This window comes from Ostrea edulis, chromosome 3, assembly GCF_947568905.1.
Source record: "Ostrea edulis chromosome 3, xbOstEdul1.1, whole genome shotgun sequence".
NCBI lineage: Eukaryota > Metazoa > Mollusca > Bivalvia > Ostreida > Ostreidae > Ostrea > Ostrea edulis.
The window spans coordinates 25,319,131-25,343,943 of NC_079166.1; the positions used below are offsets into that span (position 1 = coordinate 25,319,131).

The 24,813-nt window shown below is 34.8% G+C and overlaps 1 protein-coding gene and 2 long non-coding RNA genes across 3 annotated transcripts in view; 1 reads left to right on the forward strand and 2 right to left on the reverse strand.

Annotated features, from left to right (window-relative positions):
* The window catches only part of LOC125676605 (E3 ubiquitin-protein ligase rnf213-alpha-like), an 85,559-nt gene extending 78,430 nt beyond the window's left edge, over positions 1 to 7,129 (reverse strand). The window contains exons 1-7 of the mRNA XM_056157676.1: positions 7,104 to 7,129; positions 5,880 to 5,983; positions 4,955 to 5,124; positions 2,672 to 4,239; positions 1,839 to 1,984; positions 1,321 to 1,511; positions 101 to 381 (exon numbers count right to left, since the gene is read on the reverse strand). Of these exons, the coding sequence (XP_056013651.1) occupies positions 101 to 381; positions 1,321 to 1,511; positions 1,839 to 1,984; positions 2,672 to 4,239; positions 4,955 to 5,096 (2,328 nt within the window). The 5' untranslated portion in view covers positions 5,097 to 5,124; positions 5,880 to 5,983; positions 7,104 to 7,129. The remainder of the gene's footprint in view (positions 1 to 100; positions 382 to 1,320; positions 1,512 to 1,838; positions 1,985 to 2,671; positions 4,240 to 4,954; positions 5,125 to 5,879; positions 5,984 to 7,103) is intronic.
* Positions 7,130 to 8,362: 1,233 nt separating this feature from the next.
* Positions 8,363 to 11,172, forward strand: LOC125662797 (uncharacterized). The gene is made up of 2 exons (XR_008800868.1): positions 8,363 to 8,885; positions 9,608 to 11,172. It is a non-coding gene; the product is annotated as an uncharacterized LOC125662797 (long non-coding RNA).
* On the reverse strand, positions 9,571 to 12,591 carry LOC125679291 (uncharacterized). Its single transcript, XR_008800869.1, has 2 exons — positions 12,252 to 12,591; positions 9,571 to 9,967 (listed from the first exon to the last, which is right to left on the reverse strand). It is a non-coding gene; the product is annotated as an uncharacterized LOC125679291 (long non-coding RNA).
* Between the last annotated feature and the right edge of the window lie 12,222 nt (positions 12,592 to 24,813).

Below are 24,813 nucleotides of genomic sequence, written 5' to 3' on the forward strand. Positions count from 1 at the left end.
ATTTTTTTTTACGAGAGGGAGCAAGTGGTAGTTACATGTACCTTAGCTCCAATGTGATGAGTTGAATTCATAGAGAATTGTGATAATAGTAGTATCTTACCTGTTTGAATAAGTTTGTATCCAAAGTTTTTCTGTTTATCAAAAAATGATCTTTAACTCCGCCTCGATTCACGTATCTAAAGATATCTAGCAATTTTTGCGGTTGCTTAATGGCATTCTGAAATTCAGCAGCACTTGGTAAATAGATGTTTAATATGTCTTTCCCATCCTTTAACATTACATCTTGATGTCTGCCAGTAAATTTTTCCGCCAAGTCTACCAACTTGAAAAACATTCCCTTTGTGGTGGCATAAATGCATCCGTCATACTGATTCCACTCGCCTTCAAAATAACAAAAGCTACTTGTACAGGTATATAGCATGATCAGGTTTTCCAACAGTCTGTTGGAATTCCCAAGGGCACGAATTGTGCTCCTTTGTTAGCTGACCTGTTCCTATATTCATATGAAGCAGAATTTATTTTTAAAAAAAACGTATACGCGAGAAGAAATCTCTTGCTGTGGCCTTCAATTCGACATTTAGATATATCGACGACGTTTTGTCAATTAACAATGATAACTTTCATTCATATGTCGATTCGATATATCCCTGTGAGCTCGAATTAAAAGACACCACAGAGTCGTCCACTTCTGCTTCATACTTAGATATTTTATTGAAAGTAGACATTAACGGCAAACTGACAACTCAACTGTATGACAAACAGGATGATTTCAGCTTCTCCATTGTCAACTTCCCATATTTATGTAGCAACATTCCATTATCACCTGCATATGGTGTTTATATCTCTCAACTGATTGGATACGCAAGAGCTTGTTCTGCGTATGATCAGTTTTTAAATCGAGGCAAGCTACTGACAAACAAGTTGATGGTACAGGGGTTTCAACAATCTCGATTGAAGTCAGCATTTCGCAAACTCTGTGGTCGTTATAACGATCTAGTTCTTCAATACAACCTATCACTGGGTCAAATGCTGTCTGACGTGTTTGATACCGATTGTTAGGCCGTTCTTGGCACACTGATTTTGACTGCGGATAACTCCGTTTACCTGATCAGGATATAGGGATCACGGCGGGTGTGACCGGTCGACAGGGGATGCTTACTCCTCCTAGGCACCTGATCCCACCTCTAGTGTGTCCAAGGGTCCGTGTTTGCCAAACTATCTATTTTGTATTGCTTATAGGAGTTATGAGATTGATCACTGCTCATTATCTTCGCCTTTCATGATAGAAATTCAACATTGATACTTGTTCTTTTTTTCTACCTCTGACATCTGGGATGTGCAACAGACGATGTTTAGCTTTATACGGTTGATACTCCTGAAGGTAAAACTCCATTTCATGTTTTTGCGCTTTTTGTTCTTGTCGTTGAAATTTATAAGTGTAAGGCAATGCTTCTTTCAGGAGAGCCACTTCTATATTTTTTTCTGCCCGAAGACGCGTGGGACGATCTTTCCTATATTCAATGAAATATTCAATGTATGAATATAATTTTCTAATCGTTTAATATACTATGTAAATATCCAAATGATAATGAAAAAGTTAAACCAAATGTCTGGTAATAAAATCAAAACTGAATTAGTCACACGGAAACATGCTTCCAAAACGTATAGAAGTGCTATCATTAGACGTTTATATTTTTTTGTAAGCACGTCAATTTGAAATGAAAATATAATCGATGCAATTTTCGACAACAAGTATATAATGTCTGTAGAAATAAAATAATCCTTATTTGATAATTATAATTAAATATTGATCCAAAAATTCTTAATCATGCATTTACGCCTGATTTTCACATGGAGTTAAAACTCCTCCTTTTTCAATATTCCAATCATCGTACGGAGGTCCAAATACAACGAAGATTTTGTCTTTGTTTAGGTTTATCTTCACGCTTGGTGCCACAAATGCATGGAAAATCACTTTCACAACCTGATAATAGATAACAACAATTCATTATACAATACTTTTGTTGATTTTGAAGCAGAGACTAAGAAAATGAAACAAACCCAGAAGACCCATTCTGAACTCTGATGTGCTCTACCGAATTAGCTACAATCATCCGGAGACCAAAACCTTCTGACCGTCACATTTAGTTTATTTAGAAACATATAATGCCAAACTAAGTATCCATTCCACACACTGAATTCTAGATTACAATGCATGACCTACACTACCTCTACAGATGATGGAAACCGTAAGCATTTGACCGCGCGGGATATCCAATGTATAGTGTACAATTATCAGTAAATGCGATATCACAGTTTAGAAATTAATCTATAGAATTCTGGTCGATGATTTTCTTTGACGTTTATGTTTTGATGTGGAGTCGATTAATAAAGTTGACTTTATGTGACTGATTAGAATATTTGAACGTTTACATAGTGCAAATTCCACTTAGTAACCAAACGCTAGTCCCACTAACAAATTGTCCTTCATTTTACCATATGAGGTGTCAAATGCATATGTTTACATTTCCATTGTTTTAATTACGATATCTTTACCAATTGAAATCACAGCCATTTAATTAATAATGTGAACAATGTGCGTATGAATCTTGATAAATATAATATTCTGCTACAAGTATTGAGTTTTCTTGTTCAAGACAAAATCACGAACCTCGGGTTTAGCTGGTTTTGGTTTTTCATTTTTCACATCTTCGTCGCTCTTTTGTTGGTTTTCTGAATCTTTCCTTGCTTTGCTGCATTTTCCTGTGCTCTCATTCTCCCGACTTTGTCGAATAGTCCCTCTACCTTCCTCTCCATTAGCATTATTGTTGATTTTGTCTGCCAAGGGAATTCCGTTTTTGGATAGATCATTACCATTCCGATTCTCTGACTGTTCTTTACAAGATCTTTGATCCTGTTCATCTTTAACGTTGTTATTAACACCACTTTCTTTACTATCTTTCAGTTCACGTTTGGTTTGGTTTTCCGTTATATATCCTAGGGTCCCATGTTTCGTATCCATGTTTGATGTTCCCTTCCCTTCTGCAACAGTTTCCTCGTCTTGATTTTTCCCCTCTTTAACGCTTGCCAAATCCGTATTTTGCACTGATATTATTTGCATTGGTCCCTGTCCCTCGGTTGTTTTCTTCTGGTCTGCGTCTGACAATCCCATAGATTCTCCTAGTTTCATACTCTCGCCCTTGTCCTCTGCACTGTGACTCTTATTTTCAATATCCATGTCTTGTCTTTCTTTGGGAATAAGATCTGAATCATTCCCCTCAAGTAATCTTTCTTGTGGGTAATTCAGTGTCTTTTCTGAGGTACCTTTTTCCAATACAGGTTCTTCGCCAAACTTTTGCTGTGAATCTTCACCTTTGGTTTCGTTTTCCCTCATATTTCCTAGGGATCCAGGTTCCATATCCGGATTTGGTGTTTCCTTTTCTTCAGCAACGGTTTTTAGCTCGTCTTGCTTTTTTTCCTCTTTAAAGTTTGCAAAATCCGTATTGTGTGCTGATATATCTTGCATTGGTTCTTGCCCCTCGATTGTTTTCTTCTGCTCTGTGTGTAACAATCCCATAGATTCTCCAGCACAGTGAAGTTTATTTTCAATATCTCTGTCTTGTCTCTCTTCGAGGATAGGATCTGAATCGTTCCCGTCAATTGAAGGCTCCCTATTTGCAATTAACCTTGGTTGGGGATCATTTTCTGCGTTTCCTGAGGTACCCTTTTCCAACACAGGTTCTTCATCAACTTTCTGTTGTCCATCTTCTCCCTTGGTTTCGTTTTCGGTCATATTTCTAACGAATTCGGGTTTGATATCCGTGTTTGATGTTCCCATTCCTTCTGCAACAGTTTCCAGCTCGTCTTGCTTCTTTTCCTCCGTTTTGTGCACTGATACATCCTGTCCCTCGCTTGTTTTCTTCTGGTCTGTATCTGACGATTCCGTAGATTCTCCTGCCCTCACAATCTCGCCTTTCTTTGATATATCTTGTATTTGTCCTTGTTCCTCAATTGTTTTCTGTTCTGTGTCTGACAATCCCGTAGATTTTCCTGTCTTCGCAATCTCTTCTTTATCTGGGGCTGTTTTCGATGACTTTGAATTTTCCTTCTCGGAACAATTAGTACCATCATTTGTGTTTTTAATTGAATTCTCATCCTTTTCTCCTTGTAAAGTTTCATTATTGTCCCCAACACCACCAGGATCTTCATGTTCTTTTATATCAGTTTTCGGTGTAATGTCTACATAAAAAAATGATTGTTATAAAATTATAAGGTTGAAATGAATCCTCATCATGAACATGACCGGAGTAAAATGTTTACCACTACTTTTAATTTTTTTTATGACAATTACCTGTCAATATTAAAAGCTAAATATCTCCCAAACAGCACACTACTTCCTTCATTTTAAAGTTCTAATGCTATAGGAGAAAGGTAATGAGATCCATCACGAGACTAAACATGAATAAAGATGTACCCAACATTCCATGTCTAAAAATACAGGGTCAACACTACAGGGCACATTCAGGATGTCTCATTTGTCTGCTGATTATGCCTGGATCATATTACAATGCAAACAAAAAGGAAGCTAAACGAAAACATCTAACTTTCTATATCTAAGGGTAAATCATTAAGGTCACAGGTTAGAGGTGTAGCCAATAGCTCATTGAAATGAGATCTACCTGTAAATTGGATTTCAAAAATTCAAATAATCAATATAAAGTAAACTAACTCCAAAACCTGTAATCCATTGTTCAAACGGCAATGCTATTCAAGAGGTACACATCAGGCCTAGCTATATAATACGCTTGAATTTTATTTCTCTATTGAAAGGTTCAAGGAGACACCACCATTGAAATGTTGCTTTGTAAAAGTTTTATATGAAAATGGACGATATTGTTTGGTAAAATAAAATGATATTGTGAAGTTTAAATCCTGATTTTCATAGCCTACGTACTCTCTTCTGCTGCTCTTGATCCGCTCCTATCGCTTACTTGGCCTGACACGGGTGTACCGCAGGAGGGACAAAACTTATACTCTGGCTTCAATTCACCATCACAGATGCCACCGCCACTCAATTTTTCCTGGCATCTGTGCATCTTGGTTGTGTTGTCTTTGGATAAACTGCTACATTCAAGACAGAAAACAGTTTTGAGAAGTACTGCACGTATAAAATGTGTTCGTGCTAAAACAAAGAAACGTTATATTTATTGTATGTAGTTCTCAATCTTTAAAAAATAACCCCCATAAATAATCGATCAAATTGAACATTTCAAGGTGTGCAATCACAGGCTTGCTTCTCACTCTGAATCCATTATAATGTGAACATACGTTTGGTTTGTATGATTTTTATCTGTTCGAGATCCGCTCCTCATTTGCTTGTGTAAAGTATATTAACTCTTTTAATATGTATATCATTTGTATGAAATAGTAATAAATATTTGGGAAAAAGAATGTCAGTGTTGTTATTTGAACAATAGAGGAAACTTTGTGTTTTCTTATGTATAAGAAACATTGCCCTATACCGGTGGTGAATTTTTAGCTGCAATTTACCGAAAGTCGTTAATTTTATGAATTGGGGTAAGAAATTCATTTTAGTAATGATATCTTATGCTGCACATTCTATTTGATAGCTTGTTGCAATGCTCAAACACTCTGTGTATTCGTATAGTGTCAGGGCCCAGCTAAAAGTCAACCAAATTTCCGAGTTCATTTCTGCATATCTTGGGAAGTATAAGGAATTTCGGGATGAACTTTGGTAGTAGAGGGCGAAGCCCTCTAACGGCCTGAAGGGCCATGAGAGCGGAGCTCTCCCTATAGGTAACACGTATATACATGTTTAAAAGGAAAATATAGGAAAATAATGAAAAATTAAACCATACCTATGGAACTTGAAAAGTTTGGTACCAATGGCGTCGATTCGAATATTAGCGCGTGGACATGTATTCCTCCATTTTGAATCTCGTCTACCCTTGTTCACATCGTTCTGAGATGTTACATAAAATCCATAAAAGCATGTAAATCTTATTTTCTTAATCATATACATGTATAATCACTCCACGATTAACGCCATGTTTTTTGTTGTGGTTCAAACGCTATGTTTGTAAATTTGCTAAAATTGTAAATAACGACGCTGAATATGACGTCACAATATACTGTTTACATCGATTGCATTATATTTCCCGCGTTCAATATATAGGCGGATCAAATGTCCAAAATTAGGATGCTTTGATACAGCTCTGTCCTCGTGCTAACTTCGGGTTATTTTTGTCCTGTTTTGGATATAGATACTAATGCCAAAACTTTTTTGCTTCGCCCTCAAACACGGTCACGCCGTAAAACATATTAATGTAGATTGATTATGTATGAATAAATTAAAATACAAAGTAGAATGTAATATCAATTAATTTGTTGTTTTTACATCGGCTAACTTGGGTACCCTATATTTAGAGTTCTATACCTTTACTCTTTATATTCGACCCCCAAGCGATGCAATTGCCTGTGGTACTATCAGTACTTTGATTAGACGTACTGTGCAGAGATACAGACAATAAGTATTCTTTTAACGTCGTATTCTGATATAAAAATGGAGCCTATACATTCGAGATTATTTTTAAGCATGCCGGAAAACCAGGGAATATGAGATAGTCATCTTGTAGGTATCACACCGGTAATTGTCCAATCAAAATGAACTTGGTCAATTGTAGTTCCATATATTTAAAGAAATATTTTTTTCCTTGCGCGATTTCTCTCATTTCCTCTTCTTCTTTTCTCTTAATTTTTGCACCCCTGATTAGGAAATTTTGTGTAAGTTGTAGAAATAACCAAGTGTATACAAAGGAACTATTTGCTGTTGGTAACTGAGGCTACTTCCTGAGGTGTACTCCGGCTGTTTACACACATGTGAAAAACACGTGGATTTGAGGGTAGTCTTGTTTGCGGGTAATTTATTTTCGAAAATGCCGCGTAGGGTGGTGTTTTTCTGGTGTCGGCAGACGAGATAGGTAACATAGAACGTTTCTGACTGCGTTATTCGGCATCAATTCTGTAAACTGATTTTTAATGAATTTTTTTCTTCTATAGTAATATATAGTGAGCATAATTACCGGTGTGATACCTGTAGTTCTTATCGATAACTACTTTCGCTTTGAATTCCTGGAACTTCATATAAATTAAGAAGAGGTCTACTGGTTTCTGAAAACTACAGTAGGCATATACGTTGTAAACTAAATGAATGCATTTTTATATAGGATCATAGAGGTATTATTGTATAAATAAAAAGTGATAGCTATTCATGATTTGGTTCTCTGTCAAAACAAAAAATTGAACAATTTCTTTATTTCTAAAGTCGGACACACACAGTAATGAACACTAGGTATGTATACGAATGCTAGCGATTTCCTTGCACGGGTGTTGGCGCTAGGGAGGGTTATTATGGGGAAGGGACCCGGAGGAAACCCACATGTCCGAACGTGCAACCATTACATGCTTAACCACTGCCGATCACGGGAATCGAACTCGGGTCGTAGCGGTGAGAACCAAATGACATATTACGTCACACGCTTCCAGGACACCTATGTGTTTTGTATGGCGCACTCTCTGAAAATGAAGTGGTATAAATTTCGAAAATTCTTACCTCAAATTCTTTGATACTTGTTTAACGGTTCAGACTTGCACCAAAGCATGCAGACGATATTACGTAATCTGAGGGGAAAAAGATCTCGGTTGACTGAGAGGCTCCCAAAGGGAAAATGTTCTGAACACTGACATTAATAAAGGAACATAGTTTTTAATCATCAGGTTACTGAATTTGATAATTATGTAAATCAATTAATACTGAAGGAATGTGAAAATGAATTCATCTCAAATATCATCGAATTTATCACATTAGATATTATCATTGAATACAGCACCCCAAAGGCCTCCAACATTTTCAGAAAATTGTAAAAATGTGCATTATATCGATCGATATTGTGTATTCATATTGATTTGTTATTTAAATGCCAACACAACTCAACGTGTCGCTAAAAATCCTTGATAAATGGAGCGGAACGTGTCTGTATATAATACATGCATAGTTTATATTATGAGGTGCTCAGTATTTTGTAAGATCAAAAGGCTTATTGTATTATGAACAAGAACAGCAGAAATTACAGAGAAAACGGGAAGTCATCCTCATGTTCTACCATTTCATATACTTTATAAGTTATACACATATACTTATATGCATGTACATATTCTAAAATCATAATAACTAATAATCATAAATTTAAGCAAGCGCTTGTGGGTACCATGCACCCCTTTCCCCGGATTTGCCATTTTCTGACACCCTCTGCCCCACCAATTGTGACAGTATTAGAAAGGGGGGGAAATGAAAATGAAGAAAAATACTGCAAAAGACGTGATTGATGATTTAACCTTTCAAATTTTATTACTTTTTTTTCTCTGGCTGCCACCTTTAGAAACGATTTTATAAGTCCATCCAATAGCCGTGTTTCGAGTTCCTCCGGAACATCCGGGAGTTTTCGTATTTAGCCACGCCGGTCACGTGATATGAGCAAAATGTTCCACAGGGGTACTTCCGGTTAATTTTGTTTACACTGGTAACAAAATTGTTTTTGACAAAATATAGATTTTGCGGCACAAACTGTCGCAAATCAGATAAAGGATAGCAAGGGATATATATTTACTTGGGAAGATGTCAAAGTTTACCTTTTCCCAAACCCGGGAAAAGCGTTCACGCAGAGGAAACGATGGCGTCATTTGTGTAGAAAACCACGAGCAGCCGAAATTGAGTGCGATTATTACATTCCGTGAAAGCTGAACCAACAAAGAAACATCATTGTTCTAGCCAGTTTGCTTATATTAACTTTTAGGAAAACCAAGAGGTTTGTACTGACTCTTAAAAATATAATATAGACTGTGCAACATCTTGTCAATCTGAAGAATTTATATACTTGTACCCTCATCCACATCTGAGCAATGTATGTATTTTCCAACGGTGTTCATGTGACATTAAATAGAGAATTTCAATTATGAACTCATGGTTTAGGCTCATAAAAATTACGCAGCAATTTCACAAGGGAGTGAGAAGGGGGAGGGGGCATATATAATATCTGCCAATTAAATAAAATATGAGAACACCAGATAATATATCCCTACGGATCTATACTAGAATTTGCATGATCATTTATTCAAGCTCCATACCGATGGTTCATTCACTGCAAAATTTTGAATTATATCAAAGAACATTTATCTTTTCTCCAACTTTTCATACCAATCAAGCACAGGCAATATGCATCGCTTGGGGTCGAATTTACTATTAAAGAGTACTCTTTAATAGTAAATTCGAACACAAGTGATGCAAATTGCCTGTGCAGTCAAGGTACTTTGCATGTACATCAGATATGTACATTTCCACTCAAACCACTTGTAGACAAGAATGGAACCAGCTGAACATGAGCCAGGTTATATATTATATATTTGCTCTCCTACCCCTTTGATTCAGTACTGTGTAAGGAAATATACTATTGAGTATATATATTTTTTAAAAAGAATAACAAAGAACAACAATTTTCATTCATATTTTATTCAACATATATATACACAGGTTGATAACAATGGCTGATCTGCATATAATGACTGCTAGTTATAGGCTGGTATGCAGTGAAAGAGAGCTAAAAAGGAGTAAAAAGTTCATATCAGCCAGGTGAGAATTAATTTCTTCTTTTTTGTGTGTTATACATATGTAATTCTTTTCTTTTGCTGCTTCAAATCTTGTATATTTGAAAATGTTCAGTCTAATATTTTGGCAATGTTATAGGTAGTGTGGCTTAAATAAACCAGTGTTAAGGAATATCCAGTAATGGCATGACATCATGAGAGTTTGGCATACCGACATTCAGATGATTAATGATGAAACTGAAGACCTCAAGTAAAAGGCATGGAAAATGATCCTGTTCCCATATACCTGAAAAAGAGGAGGGATGCCAAAGTATTGATAATAGACTTTTGTCAATTTGAGAAGCGAAGATGTAAAAAAAATAATTTAAAATGCTGAAATTATAATTCATGTATTTGTTAAAAATACTGTTCACTGTACATACATGTATATTTTTTTAACTTATTTGGAAATACATTAAGTAATACATATTAAAACTGTGAATGTATGAGTTTTCATGATTTTTATCAATAAACCTTACCATATTTATTGTACATATATCTGATTTCCCCTATACATTGTAGTCATATGAGAGCTTGCTTGCATTCAGAGATCTGACATCATGTATAAAGCCGAGTTAAACAACTTCAAAATCTACCCAACATGTTTTAAATGAACACAAAAGATTCTTCCTAATTTCTTTTTTTTTCAATTTTGTTCATAAATTTATATTTAAGTCAATTCACCTTTTTCAAACTTTTGATGCATATGACGGATTTCCTCTGTATTGCTATATCTATCAGGCCCAGCACAATCTCTATATTTAGCTATATAGTTTTATAAAGCTATTTCAAACAGCTTCATTAAGCTAGTTTCGATTAAATTTCTTAAGTGCAATGACACATAACAATATACATGTACTTTGAACTAACCACAACACTATTCTAGGTATAGATCATATGCCATTTTAAGAATTTTCATGAAAAGAGAATTTCTTTTGTATTGATAACTGTCCACTACCTTGTGTGTGTCGAAGCTTTGATAAGTATATGATGACTTTACAATGTGGAATCTGTAATAACTTAATAATCCTAAACATTTGACAATTTTGAATCAAAATTCTTCCTAAGGTACATAGTTTAAGAAGCTTTTTTTGTTTACAGTGTGTTGTTTCAAGTACAAGGATGAAATATTTTCACTTAGAAATTCAATTTCTATGCTTTAAAAATATATTTGATAGATGATTTGAAATAGTTATATCAAGCAATTTCAATTAGCTTTAAAAAGCTATATAGCTTGATTAGCATATTTATATAGCTAATTATACTAGAGATTGTGCTGGACCAGTCTATGAGCACATAATTGAAATTATGTTGCTCAAAGGAATAATATTACCTTAATCATGATCAGATATATATTTTGTTCAGTGATATAAATATGAGCAGTAATCACAAATACCTACTGGATTGTGAAAAGTCAATAAAATGACTACAACAATAAATAGTCATGCTAAAAATTCTTCCAATTACATGAGTATATCATTAGAAGTCAAACTCCAAAGACTTAATTTGTAACACAAGTATTAGTTGATAAATAATTATTTTCAAAATTAGACAGCATATTGACTATACCCAAGTAGATAATTTTATCCTCACCCACATATGGCTATACCATTGCACTCAGAAACCCAGTCTAATTCAATCTAAACTAGCTTTAAATAATAAAGCCATTTCAAATACCTATAATAGTATAGCTAATCTATTACTTTTCACTGTGTATTGTCATTATCTATAATTTATATCAATAATTATCAGGTCCAGTCCAAAGACTATTTCTACCTATGTAGCTACTTATAGCTGCCTAGGTATTTAAACCTACTCCAGGTAGCTATTTTTACCTACGTTTTCCTTTACTTGCATTTCGTGGCCAAACGCAGGAACGGCGCAACATGGTGTGTACCAAATTTCTTGATTCACTTATACTGACAATGAATACCACAAAAATATTGGACAAAAAATGATTACTTTCAAATTTGCATCAATAACTGCACCCACTTCCATTCTCTAGGAACTTAGGATCAAAGATACATGATAAGAAGTCTAGAATGTTTTACAAATCTTTATTAATTTTAAAGTTAACATTCATGCACTCTTACATTAAAAGTTTTTGAGTCGATTTTTCATGCAATTTCCTCTACATTTTCCACCCTCGTAAAGTATTTAAATTTACACTCCGAATTTTGTCATGCACATGCACAACATGATACATAAAATGACCGACCTATTTAAAAGATGTGCCTTAATTATTATTTATTTATATCTTTAAAAACATGTAAAAGTAGGTAAAAGTAGCTACTTTAAGTAGCTTTAAATACCAAGGTAGCTATTAATAGCTACGTAGGTAGAAATAGTCTTTGGAATGGACCTGATTATATATGCTACATGTTTATGCCCATTTTGGCCCTGATTTGGTAACGTAAATTCTATTTCACATAGGCCCTAGACTGTACTGGACCTAATGCCTGCTTTATGAAGCAGTGCACATTGTGTTTTGTTTAATCATATATAAAATGTCGTCATAATTTTCATTTTACCTGTTTGACAGGTTTCAGTGAGTCTAATACGTTCTTTTCCTTTACCCCTCCGGTTACTAGACAGCTGAGCTGGGCCTTGTGTGAGTTACACGACATCGTCTTCTTCTGTTCTTGACGAAGTCTTTCGTTGTATTTCGTAGATCAATAGTAGCTTATCAAACGCTCATAAACAAATATGTACCGCATACACCCCAAACTATTACATGTGTATTTCAATTTCATGATGATCGACAAAATTAAACCTAGGCCTAATACACGAAGTGTCGACTGTTGGTAAACAAAGGTAAACAACGATAAACCGGAAGTAACCCTGTGGAACATTTTTGACGCGGCGTGACTAAACACAGAATAAACACTGTTCCGGAGTAACTCGAAACACGGCTATTAATAAGAGATTTTTACCCCATTGAAGATAACAATGAAAAGATAAAATACAATTGTAATTATTCCAGCTGTGTGTTATTTGAGAGATCTGTATTTTAATCAGATTGCTTCAGATTTCACAAAGTCAATGATTTCATAAGATTTATTGCATGACAGGAACATAAATTTTGTTGGAGTCTTTTTCAATAGCTATTGTAAAAACAAATCTTGTTAACCATAAAATATTTCAAAAGTCTAAAAAAAATAATCAATTATATATTTCAAAATAATTCAATCCAAGGGAAATAACTCTGTTTTCATTAAATCATCTATCACGTTCATTATGCGATAAATTTCCTTTATTTTTAACAAACATTTTGTATATTCTTTAGAGAAACAGTTTCATGATGTTATTTTGAATACTTTTACTTCGTATTAATTAGTTCTTGTAGAATTTTGATAATGTTGTTTAAAGAAGTGCAATTTTCTGACGTTGATGCAGCTGTATGTGCGCCAATTGATAAAAAAAAAAGTATTAATACCGCAACATACTTATTCTATCATTTTTATTTGTTACTAAGATATATAAGATTGAACTTATATGAATGAGAGAGGGATTGATATATGTGTACATGTACTTGTTTTTCAATTTTAAATTGTTTAAATTGGAAAACAAGTGCATCTGCACAATGGTTAAAATTCTGCACTTATGTATTTATCATGTCCTTGTTTCTCGCATAACTTAATGCTAACATACATCATTTGTCCATGAACAATACAAGCAGGACATTGTAAATCAAGCAGGAAATTGTAATACATTGCGTAAAATAATAGAATAATATATCATGATCTTCATTGATATGAATTAATGTCATATACGTGTATTGATTATTATAACAGAAAATAATGTTATATAGTACATGCATAGTTAGGAATAGGGAAAAGTATTGGCTTTGATAGTAATCATATAAGAAAATAAAGTACTGAGAAGCGCTAATGATGCTGTATGGATCATATACAAGTTATAATAGTACTACTAACATATCAAAACAAAACTTTCAATAATTTACCGCAATTGCTAAATAAAGAAAAGAATAAAATATCGGAAGTTTAAAACAATTATAAATGCATGTAATAATATCAAGATGGGGATTTCCTTATGAATTTTTTTTTCATGAAATGGAAGAATGAAAATATTTTAGACCAATTCATATCGTTGTTCGATCTAGTTCGATCCTTATTGTGCGAATGATTTATAACATAGTGGGACTGTTGAATTAATGAAATGACCGCATTTTGCAGTGATATACATATTATGCATAAAACGTTTGCTGGAATAAATTACAAACTCGTTTTGATATGTGAAAAATACACCTTTTTATTAAATGACATTAAGGAAGTTACCTCCTGAGCTTTTGGGCACAACTGCTCAGGATGCTACAACTGAGCATTTACTGGTTCAATACTGATCTCATTGGTCCAATAAGGGGCCTCCGTGGCCGAGTGGTTAGAACATCGCGCTCAAAATCACACGGCCTCTGGTCGGCGCGGGTTCGAATCCCGCTCGCGCCGGTAAGTGAGAACGTTTCCCAGATTACTTTTGGAAGGTCGGTGGTCTCTTCCCAGGTACATTGTATCTGGGTTCTCTCTTCCACCGATAAAAACTGGGCGCCACCAGATAACTGAAAAATTGTTGAGTGTGGCGGAAAACAGTCAATTAATCAATCAATCATTGGTCCAATATATTATATACGTCTATATACTTGGGGGAAAAATTGTGTTAATTCGAATTTTGAAAGGGTTTCACAGGGACTATATTTTATTGCGGAAGGATTAATTAAACAAAAAGTTCTAAATCTGCATGATATTAGTTTCGGTTTCATCAAATGTATCTTTTATTTTCATACTCCTACACGTGTATTTCAGTTTCACAATTTATGACAATTATTTGAGACTTGGAACTAGTTCAAAGTTGTAATTCATTAATTTGGTTGATATATTTTTCAAAACAGAACACCGATTCTTAAAAAAGTTCAAAATGATTGACTCAAAATTTTGTATAAAAATCCAGTATTATCGCCAATAATTAAAAGAATTCGATCTCAAACCCCCACTTTTTAAAGTTCATTTTAAATTTTAAGACAAGACCTTGAAAATCAAAGCAGGCTATTGACGAACGAGTTGATGGTTCAGGGGTTCCAACAGTCTCGTTTAAAGTCAGCATTTCGCAAATTATATCGTCGTTATAACGATCTAGTTTGCCAAAACCACCTATCATTGGGTCAAATACTGTCTGTCGTGTGTCATGTTGATTGTTAGGCCGTTCTTGGCACACTGATTTTGACTACGGATAACTCCGTTTATCTGCTCAAGATACAGGGACCACGGCGGGTGTGACCGGTCGACAGGGGATGCTTACTCCTCCTAGGCACTTGATCCCACCTCTGACATATACAGGGGTCCATGTTTGCCCAACTCTCTATTTTGTATTACTTATAGGAGTTATGAGATTGATCACCGTCCGTTATCTTCACCTTTCATTCAATTATTTTACACAATGTATTAGAATTTCCTATAATCTAATTAGATAGAATTTCCTGTGGTACAACACTAATAAATACAGAGTGCAATTTGCGCATTCTATATAATTCGAAATTTTCAAACAGAAAGCATTGTGAGCATCAAATATCACTGAATTACAAATAAACACATACGGTACAAAGAAGTACAATATTTCTATGTTTTAATTAGGAATGTTTAGCACGTATATAAGGTAATTCTTAATCACAATTATTCTACACATCATGCATCAACCTGTCTTCAGTAAAGAATGGAGGTCTGGGTAGTCAACCTTGAACTGTCCTCGTTTCAAAGGACAGCCGACACGTATCAAAAGGACACTGCCATCAAGGGGCAAAAGGATGATTATCTTTTCTGTCTTCATAAAATTTCGAGATCAGAAAATTAAATTGATATTAATCTAGTCAAAATGGATGAATAGAAATGATATATGCAGCGAAGTCATGTTTTTTAAAAAGACAAACTTGAAACATTGTAGATCTACATCTTGACACAATAATTTCGACTACTGATAATTAGGGCTCACAGCGGGTGTGACCGGTCGACAGGGGATGCTTACTCCTCCTAAACACCTGATCGCACCTCTGGTATATGCAGGGGGTCCGTGTTTGCCCAACTCTATTTTGTATTGATTTTAGGAGTTATGAGATTGATCACTGTTCGTTATCATCATTTTTCATGATTCTATATATTTTTAAAAAGTCTTCCAGATTTAATACCTAACATGCTAATTTAATAACGACATATGACACAGTGACCAGTCGGTATTTAATTGAACAAAATTTCCAAATTACTCACAGCACTTAATTACTAGTTTTAACAAATATCAGTAGTCCGTTAATGGATCAGTTCTTTTTTTTCTCCTTTTTTTTTCTTTCGTTTCTTACTTTTGTTCTTTTTTTAGGTGTGTGTGTGTGTGTGAAAAATTCATTATGTATGTAGCTTCTTGCTAATACCTCTGTCAACGTTGGATTGCAATGTTAACCGTTCAATAATTCCTTAAAAAGGTAACCAATGATTTTACACCGATTAATGGAGATTTAAAATAATATATGTAGCTAAGATATCTTCTTCTTTTTTTTTTTTAAATCAGACAGATACATTAATTTCATCAAAATCAAAGTTTCAGGTATTTCTTTACAAGCGGTAAAACAATTGTCTTATATAAAATATTCTGCACCATAAATTGATCAAGCTTAGGTAAATGTATAAAAGTTTACAAAGTGTTTTACAAGAATATTGTAATTGCGGCACTATGACAACACCCATGGCAGAGAATGGAAAGAATAACTTATCAAATGGCGATCACAATTTCTCAAGAAAGGAGAGAGCGAGCAAAAACAACAGCTGAAAAACAGAAAAAGAAGTTTCACTGGAATAATTGCATCTTTTCATTGTTGTTTTCAGGGAGATGAAAACCTCTTATTTATTAATTGCACTAATGAAGGTACATCATGACATCGTATGTACACTTCACAATAACAGTTGCGCTATCCTTGTATTGCTCGACCTCTCTGCGGCTTTCGATGTCATAGACCACAATATACTATTGCAACGTATGGACAACATGTTTGGTATCACTGGATATGCATTGAAATGGATTAAATCCTATCTTAGTGATATACATCAACGTTTTGCCGTCGGTTCATCGTTGTCTGATGCTTGTCTCCTCGAATGTGGTGTACCGCAAGGCTCAGTCCTGGGTCCGAGACTCTACTGTCTTTTTTCAAAACCCTTAGGGGAAGTATGCAGACGTCATGATATGACGTATCATATATACGCCGATGACACACAGATCTATATCATCGTTGAACCTAGCGACAATTGGGCTGATATGTCTCAAAGACTCTCAAGTTGTTTATCGGACATACGTATGTGGATGAGTATTAACCTCCTCAAACTCAATGAAGATAAAACTGAACTTGTAGTCTTCGCACCAAAACACAGACTTAAAGATATGAGCAGTTTTGATCTTGAATTTGGTGATTGTGTTGTAAGTGATTCATCTTTCGTAAAGAATTTAGGCGTATTCTTTGACAAATCCCTTACCATGGAAAAACACTCTCTCTATTTCCCGCTCAGCATATGTGAACATTCGCAGAATTGGCTGTATCCGTTCATTTATCAATGATGAAGCATGTAAAACTTCAGTAAACTCGCTAGTTACATCCAGATTAGATTACGGAAATGCATTTCTTTATGGTATTCATTCTCAACACACCAGCAAACTTCAGAGGGCACAAAACACGGCTGCAAGATTAATAACACGCTAAAAAAAAATCCGACCATATTACTTTTGTTCTAATAGATCTTCACTGGCTCCCAGTTGAATACAGAATTCAATATAAGATACTTCTTCATACTTTCAAATCTCTCAACAACCTATATCCAGTTTACATAAAGGATATCCTTACAGTTTACAATCCCACACGATCACTAAGATCCGAATCTCTGCATCTTCTCCAGGTACCTCGGACACGTACGAAAACATATGGGGATCGACGTTTGGACAAGGCTGCATCGAGTCTCTGGAACTATCTGCCTTTTAAACTCAGACAATTAATGTACTTCATTGTCTAGTTTTAAAGTAGACCTCAAAACGCATCTTTTTAGATTAGTTTTTAATTTGTGATTATTTTTATATACTTAGTGCTCTTACATACAGCTCTTACAGTGCTGGTAACCAAAAAAAAAAAAAAAAAGTCAAACCTGTAGTTTGTTATTATACCTATGTCCTTTTTATGTATTCAATTATTCCCAAGGGTTGTTTTGAATTGTTTCATATGTTATTAGGGTAATCATATCATTACATTAGGGGCTATATATTAATAATAATATTTTTGCATTTTAATTCTGAACTATGAATATCTTATTCACATGTATGTGCACATCGATTTTATATTATCTTTTCTTTCACATTTGTAAAGCGCTTTAGAGAACTAATGTTGATAGGGCGCTATATAAATCTTTTAATTACAATTACAATTGGACAGGCTTATAAAATCATTTCAAAAGGCGACTACCAGAGAAATAGTTATAACATTTGAAAGGTTAATATTTTATTAATTTTTTTTTCAGTACTTTAGGGAAGAGTCAGTGTCAGAAAATGGAAAATCCGGGGAAGGAGGTTGTACCCATAAGCGCCTGCTTAAATAGTTTAAGTTAATTACGATTTTAAAATACGTACAGGCATATATATATATATATATATATATATATATATATATATATATATGAGCCGTTCCAAGCAAAAAAAAACCCTTATGTGAATTTTTTTTCGAAAATTATTTTTTGATGTTAAATGAATATATACACCATAGACAGCATTCCCTAAAAATATTAAAGATATATTCAGTGTTGTTAATATTTTACAGGTAATCAAAGACAATAACTATATTTGAGCAATGACCTCGTTTTATTGCTTTGACGTCGATTTATTGCTTTGACGCATCTCGTGTTTTCAAAGTATACAGAATTATATGCATTTTGTCTTCCTTATGCTTATAGAAATTAATTGTAATAGTTCGTTCGCTGAAGTATTGCGATAATTAGCCACAATACGGACTTAAATCTAAGCCCTGATTTCAAAAAGCCTAGTTAATTAGATAGGTAGTCACGTGGTACAGTGACGTCATATGTGACCTTCGTCGATCAACTTGTTGTAAAAGTATTGTTAGATATGTTTAAAAACTCGGGTTTTAGGGGCCTAATTTATTTACCATGGATAACATTTATTTCGAGGTTGACAAATTCCCCGAGTCTTATATCTTTTAGCCACCAGTGCATACAAAAGCGACCCAAATGTAGCGAGGAATGCGAGTATGAAATCTGCATAGATTTGCGAGTAAATGATGTTTACATGGGATCACTGTCTAAACACTATTTGGTAATGCCATTTCTGTAAACAACTGTAATTAGCGTTGTTGCTTTTCTAAAATAAACAGTGCAATTATTATTAAATTCATTTTTGAAGAAGTTAGATAGGCCTAAATTATGATACGATTACGTATCATTGACAACTAGGCCCACTGTCACGGGTGCATTTCGGGAAAAAAAGATAATAATGAAAATGATCAAACTTATTGTGAAAATCACAATACTTTTAAATTATTTTATTCAAGCAATTTTATTAATCATTATTATTTTTTATCTACTTAGGAAGTGGAAGCACGGCGTGCTGTTGTTGTAAACACACGTGTACGCGTTTCTTAAAAAAAATGAAACCATTATATAATTCAATTCAAAGTTGGGAAATATCATATTTTATTATTTATAATTGAAAGTTCAATTATCTTTTATCTTTAAATTTCTTTTTTTAAACTACCAGTTGGTAGACACGGCTAGCAAAGTTGTTACAAGGTGAAGGTCAGTTGGTGCGAGTGTGTACTGAATTTGAGAGCAGAACGGAAAGCATATGCCGTAGGCCTATATGTAGCAGTGCGTAGCTTCGATAGAACCATTTTCTTGCAGTTTATCTACGTCTTTGTCCAAGTGCTTGTTTGAAAAAGTACAGAGACAAATTCTACTGGGTTTTTTTTTTTATGGCAAAGTCGTTGTGCCGACAAAAAATACTCACGTCTTGTCATGTCCCTCATCACTAACTTCCTTCGAAAATTGAAAAAAAAACCAGTCCAAATCCTCTCTACTGACAGCAAGTACACCCTTAAACGGCACAAAACACCCTAATAGTGTTATTTACAAGCCGATAATGTGATAATTGTTTGTTTGTCAATTAAATCTCATCTGTTTATGAAATGGCTAACAACTGTTTTCAAATCTTCTCGCTCGAGGTCGCATATGACGTCACAGATAATGGCGCGTAAAATATCGAAGAAAATATGCACATCGCAAGATTTGAATTCATCGCTTTCAAACTCGAAAACTACGCAAACTGTTTCATTTAAAACACATGTAAAGTAGTTTTAGGCATGAAATGAATTGATTTTGCTGAAAAAATTAAAAAGTGTAAAAACATGCGATGTTTCTAAACTTTTTCATTTTTTCAGCAAAATTAACTCTTTTTATGCCGAAAACTACTTTAAATGTGTTTTAAATGAAATATTTTGCGTAGTTTTCGAGTTTGAAAGCGATGAAATTCAAATCTTGCGATATGCATATTTTCTTTCGCTAGTTTACGCGCCATTATGTGTGACGTCATATGCGCCCTCGGGTTTGAAAACATCTATTAGCCATTTCATAAACAGATCAGATTTAATCGACAAAAAACCAATTATCACGTTAATGGCTTGTAAATAATAATGCATTAAGATGTTTTGTGCCGTGCTCGGGTGTACTAGTTGTCGGTAGAAAGGATTTAGACTGAGTATTTTTCAATTTTTCGAAGGAAGGTAGACATGGATAATTTTTTTGTTGGAGCAAGAACTTTACCTTAAAAAACACACCCAGTCACCTTTTCAAACACCGCTTGGACAGAGATCCTGATAAACTGCGAGAAAATGGATATATCGAAGCTATAAGCACTGGTAGGCCTATAGCATACATTCTGTTTTGCTCTTCAAATTCAATACACACTCGGATCAACTGACCTTCACCTTGTAACAACATATATCGACGATACAAAGTAACTTCTACCAACTGGTAGATTTACCAACAACAAAAAAATTAAAGATACAAAATAATTGAACTTTTAATTATACAAATAATAGAATATTGTATTTCCTAACTTTAAATTGAACTATAAAATTATTTCCTTATTGAACTCGTAGCGTCTTGAGTGCGTCAGTAGGCTATAACGCCGTGCTCCCACTTCGTACTTCCTAAAGACGTGCAGATCACAATTCAAAAATAGTAATAAGATTGCTTTATCAAAATAAAATAATGTGATTACCACTTTAAATTTGAATATTTTTATTGATTTGTGTGTGTGTTGTCTTTTTCTTTCTTTCCGAAATGCACGCGTGACAAATAGCATGGCATAGGGCCTAGTTGTCAACAATTTAACGTATCATAATTTGTCTAATCCAAAAATAAATAATGATTACACTGTCTATTTTAGAAAAACAGCGCCAATTACAGATGTATAAAAGAATAACATCCCCAAACAGTTTGTAGACAGCGACCCATATAAACATTATTTACTCACAATATTGCCGATTTCATACACGCTTTACTCGCTACATTTGGGTATTTACATCGTTATATGTGTGCACTGGTGGCGAACACATATAAAACTCGGACAATTTGTCAACATCGATTTAAATGTCGCCCATGGTAAATAAATTAGGCCCCTAAAAGTTGAGTTTTTAATCATATCTCGCAGTACTTTCACAATCCGAAGGGCGCATGTGACGTCACTGTACCACGTGACTACCTACCTAATTAACTTGACTTTTTGAAATCGGGGCTTAGATTTAAGTCTGTATTGTGGTTAATTAAGGCAAAATTTCGACGAACGAACTATTAGAATTAATTACTATAAGCATAAAGAAGACAAAGTGCATGTAATGTTGTATACTTTGAAAACATGAGATGTGTCCTTTAAGTCACTTTTGAGAAGCAGGGTGGGCGTTGTCCCCAGCGTTTGTCTTTACAAAGGTTTAACGAAATATAGTACTACCTTCAGACTCACCTGATGACTAGCACATTTTTATTATTTATTGTTTGTTTCATGTATGTGGTTAAATTAATCATAATTCATTCGAGACCATTTGGCTGAAATTACGCATCGGATGATATACATGAGTACAACTACGAATATCTAAAATCTCAAGATGTTCAAGTAGTAGCCATGGGTATCCAGTGGCGGGTTTCAAATTTTCAAATCTAAGGTAAATCGTGGTCTCTTGTTTAGAAAAATGTACTAAACGATAAAAGAAGCGATAATTCCTTCCACTCCCGGCGAATTAAATAACAAAATCTTTTAATTTCTTGAATTACTTTATTAGGAGAACTTGACCTTTTCCTCAAAAATCCTTAAAATGTGCTTCATTTTATCAATTTTACCTTATTAAAAATGATAGAAAATAGTACAAATGACTAAATATGAGACATATTTCAAGCCCTATAAAATCCAGGAGGTTCTGGGGGTGTCGCTCGTTCATATTACAATAAGCCTTTTGATTTTACAAAATGCCGATCACCCCCATAATATCAACTATGCATGTAGCATACGCTGAACGCGTTTCAATACATGTACGTGTTACAAAACATTTCCCTGCTCTTGCAGCGTAAGAATATTCAAAGTACTTAAAGGAAACCTATAATTAATACTGCGTTTAATAAATTTGCTGATAGGTGTCGTTAATTGGAAGCTCCTAGTATCGTTAGCGCATGCGCCCAGCGATTATAAACAAGGGTATTTTCATTCTCCACACCAGAGTTAATCGTTTACCCTGCGCCAGGACACCTCAAATACTGGGATTCTAGGTCATATAAAGAAAGAGTTATTAAATTATTACATAAGATATATAGATATTCATAATGTAGAGTTGATGTGAAAAGGGCTTAATCCTCAATTAGTGCACCGGCACGGATTGGATCTAGGCCTAATTTAGAAATTGTTTTGAAAAAGAAAATGTTTTAAGAAGTGTGATACTAGTACTGAGTAGTAAATTAAAAATCTCAAAAACAGTTTTAAAAAAATACAAGATACATTATGTAAAAATCTAAGTGGGATTAATTCGATTTAATATTTCACTATTTTAAAATGTGAGATGTAATGAGATTATATGCTCTTAGATTTGATTGAGATGATGACCGAAATATATTTCTGAGATCTTGACCAGGTAAACGGATTAATCCTTAGTCAAAATCAGTGTGTCAAGAACGGCCTAACAATGGGTATGAAACACGTCAGAGAGCATGACTCAATGAGATTGTATTGGCAAACTACATGTAGATCATTATAACGACCAAAGAATTTGCGTAATGCTGACTTTCGAAAAACGAGAGTGTTGAACTCTCTGTACATAACATCAGCTTGTTTGTCAGTAGCTTGCCTCGGTTTAAAAACTCATAGCAGAACAAGCACTTGCGTATCGAATCAGTTGAGAGCTATTAACACCATATGCAGGTGATAAAGGAATATTGCTCTACAAATATGGGAAGCTCATGACGATGGAGAAGCTGAGTTTGTCATAAAGTTGAGTTGTTAGCTTGCCGTTGATACCGGTCGGCCATTTTCATATCCATACAATTTCTAAGTACGAAGCAGATATGGAGGACTCCGTGCACACTGGTGTCTTTTATCTTGAGTTCACAGAGAAATATCGAATCGACATATGAATGAAAATTATTATTGTTAACAGATAAAACGCGTCGTTGGTATATCTAAATGTCGAATTGAAATCCGCAGCAAGAGATTTCTTCTTCCCATGTACTAGTTTTTGAATAAACCCTGCTTCACAAGATTCATTCTCTACCCCGAGTTCCGTGCACTCCTCGCATTCTCTACCCCGAGTTCCGTGCGCTACTCGCATTACTTTGCGTAACGCGCGCTCTGGTGAGAGAATGCACAAAAATATAAAGACAGATCAGATAACAATTTCCCCCGGTTTTTAGCTCACCTGAGCTCAAGTGAGCTTTTCTGATCGCCTTTTGTCCGTCGTTTGTCCGTCTGTCTGTAAACTTTTTACATGTTCGACTTCTTCTCCAGAACCATAGGGCCAACTTCAACCAAATTTGGCCAAAAGCATCCTTGCGTGAAGGGCTTTCAAATTTGTTCAAATGAAGGGCCATGTCCCTTTCAATGGGGAGATAATCACAAAAATGCAAAAATAGGGTGGGGTCATTTAAAAATCTTCTTTTCAATAACCACTGAACCAGAAAAGCTGAAATTTACATGAAAGCTTCCTGACATAGTGTAGATTCAAGTTTCTTCAGATCATGGCCCCCAGCGGTTGGGTGGGCCCACAACAGGGGATCAAAGTTTTACATGCAAATATATAGGAAAAATCTTTTAAAATCTTCTTCTCAAAAACCACTGAGCCAGAAAAACTGAGATTTACATGAAAGCTTCCTGACATAGTGCGGATTTAAGTTTGTTCAAATCATGGCCCCCGAGGGTAGGATGGGGCCACAATAAGGGATCAAAGTATATAGGGAAAATCTTTTAAAATCTTCTTCTCAAGAACCAATAAGCCAGAAAAGCTGAGATTTACATGAAAGCTTTCTGACAGTGCAGATTCAAGTTTGTTCAAATCATGGCCCCCGGGTGTAGGATGGGGCCACAATAAGGGATCAAAGTTTTACATACAAATATATAGAGAAAATCTTTAAAAATCTTCTTCTCAAGAACCACTGACCTAGAAAAGCTGAGATTTACATGAAAGCTTTCTGACATAGTGTAGATTCAAGTTTGCAAAAATCATGGCCTCCAGGGATAGGTTGGGGCCATATTAGGGACTAAGGTTTTACATGCAAATATATATCTGGAAAGTCTTCAGATGTGGGCCAACGTGACTCAGGTGAGCGATGTGGCCCATGGGCCTCTTATTTTCTTTTCTTTTTGTTTTGTTTGTTTGTATATCTAAGCCAAATTCTAATATCCAGCAGCAGTGACCCCCCCCCCCCCCAAAAAAAAAAACCCATCAGCACCCCCTTCCCCATAAATGCCTCGGGAAATAGTTGCTGTCTTGGGGGACAATAAACTTGCTATTGT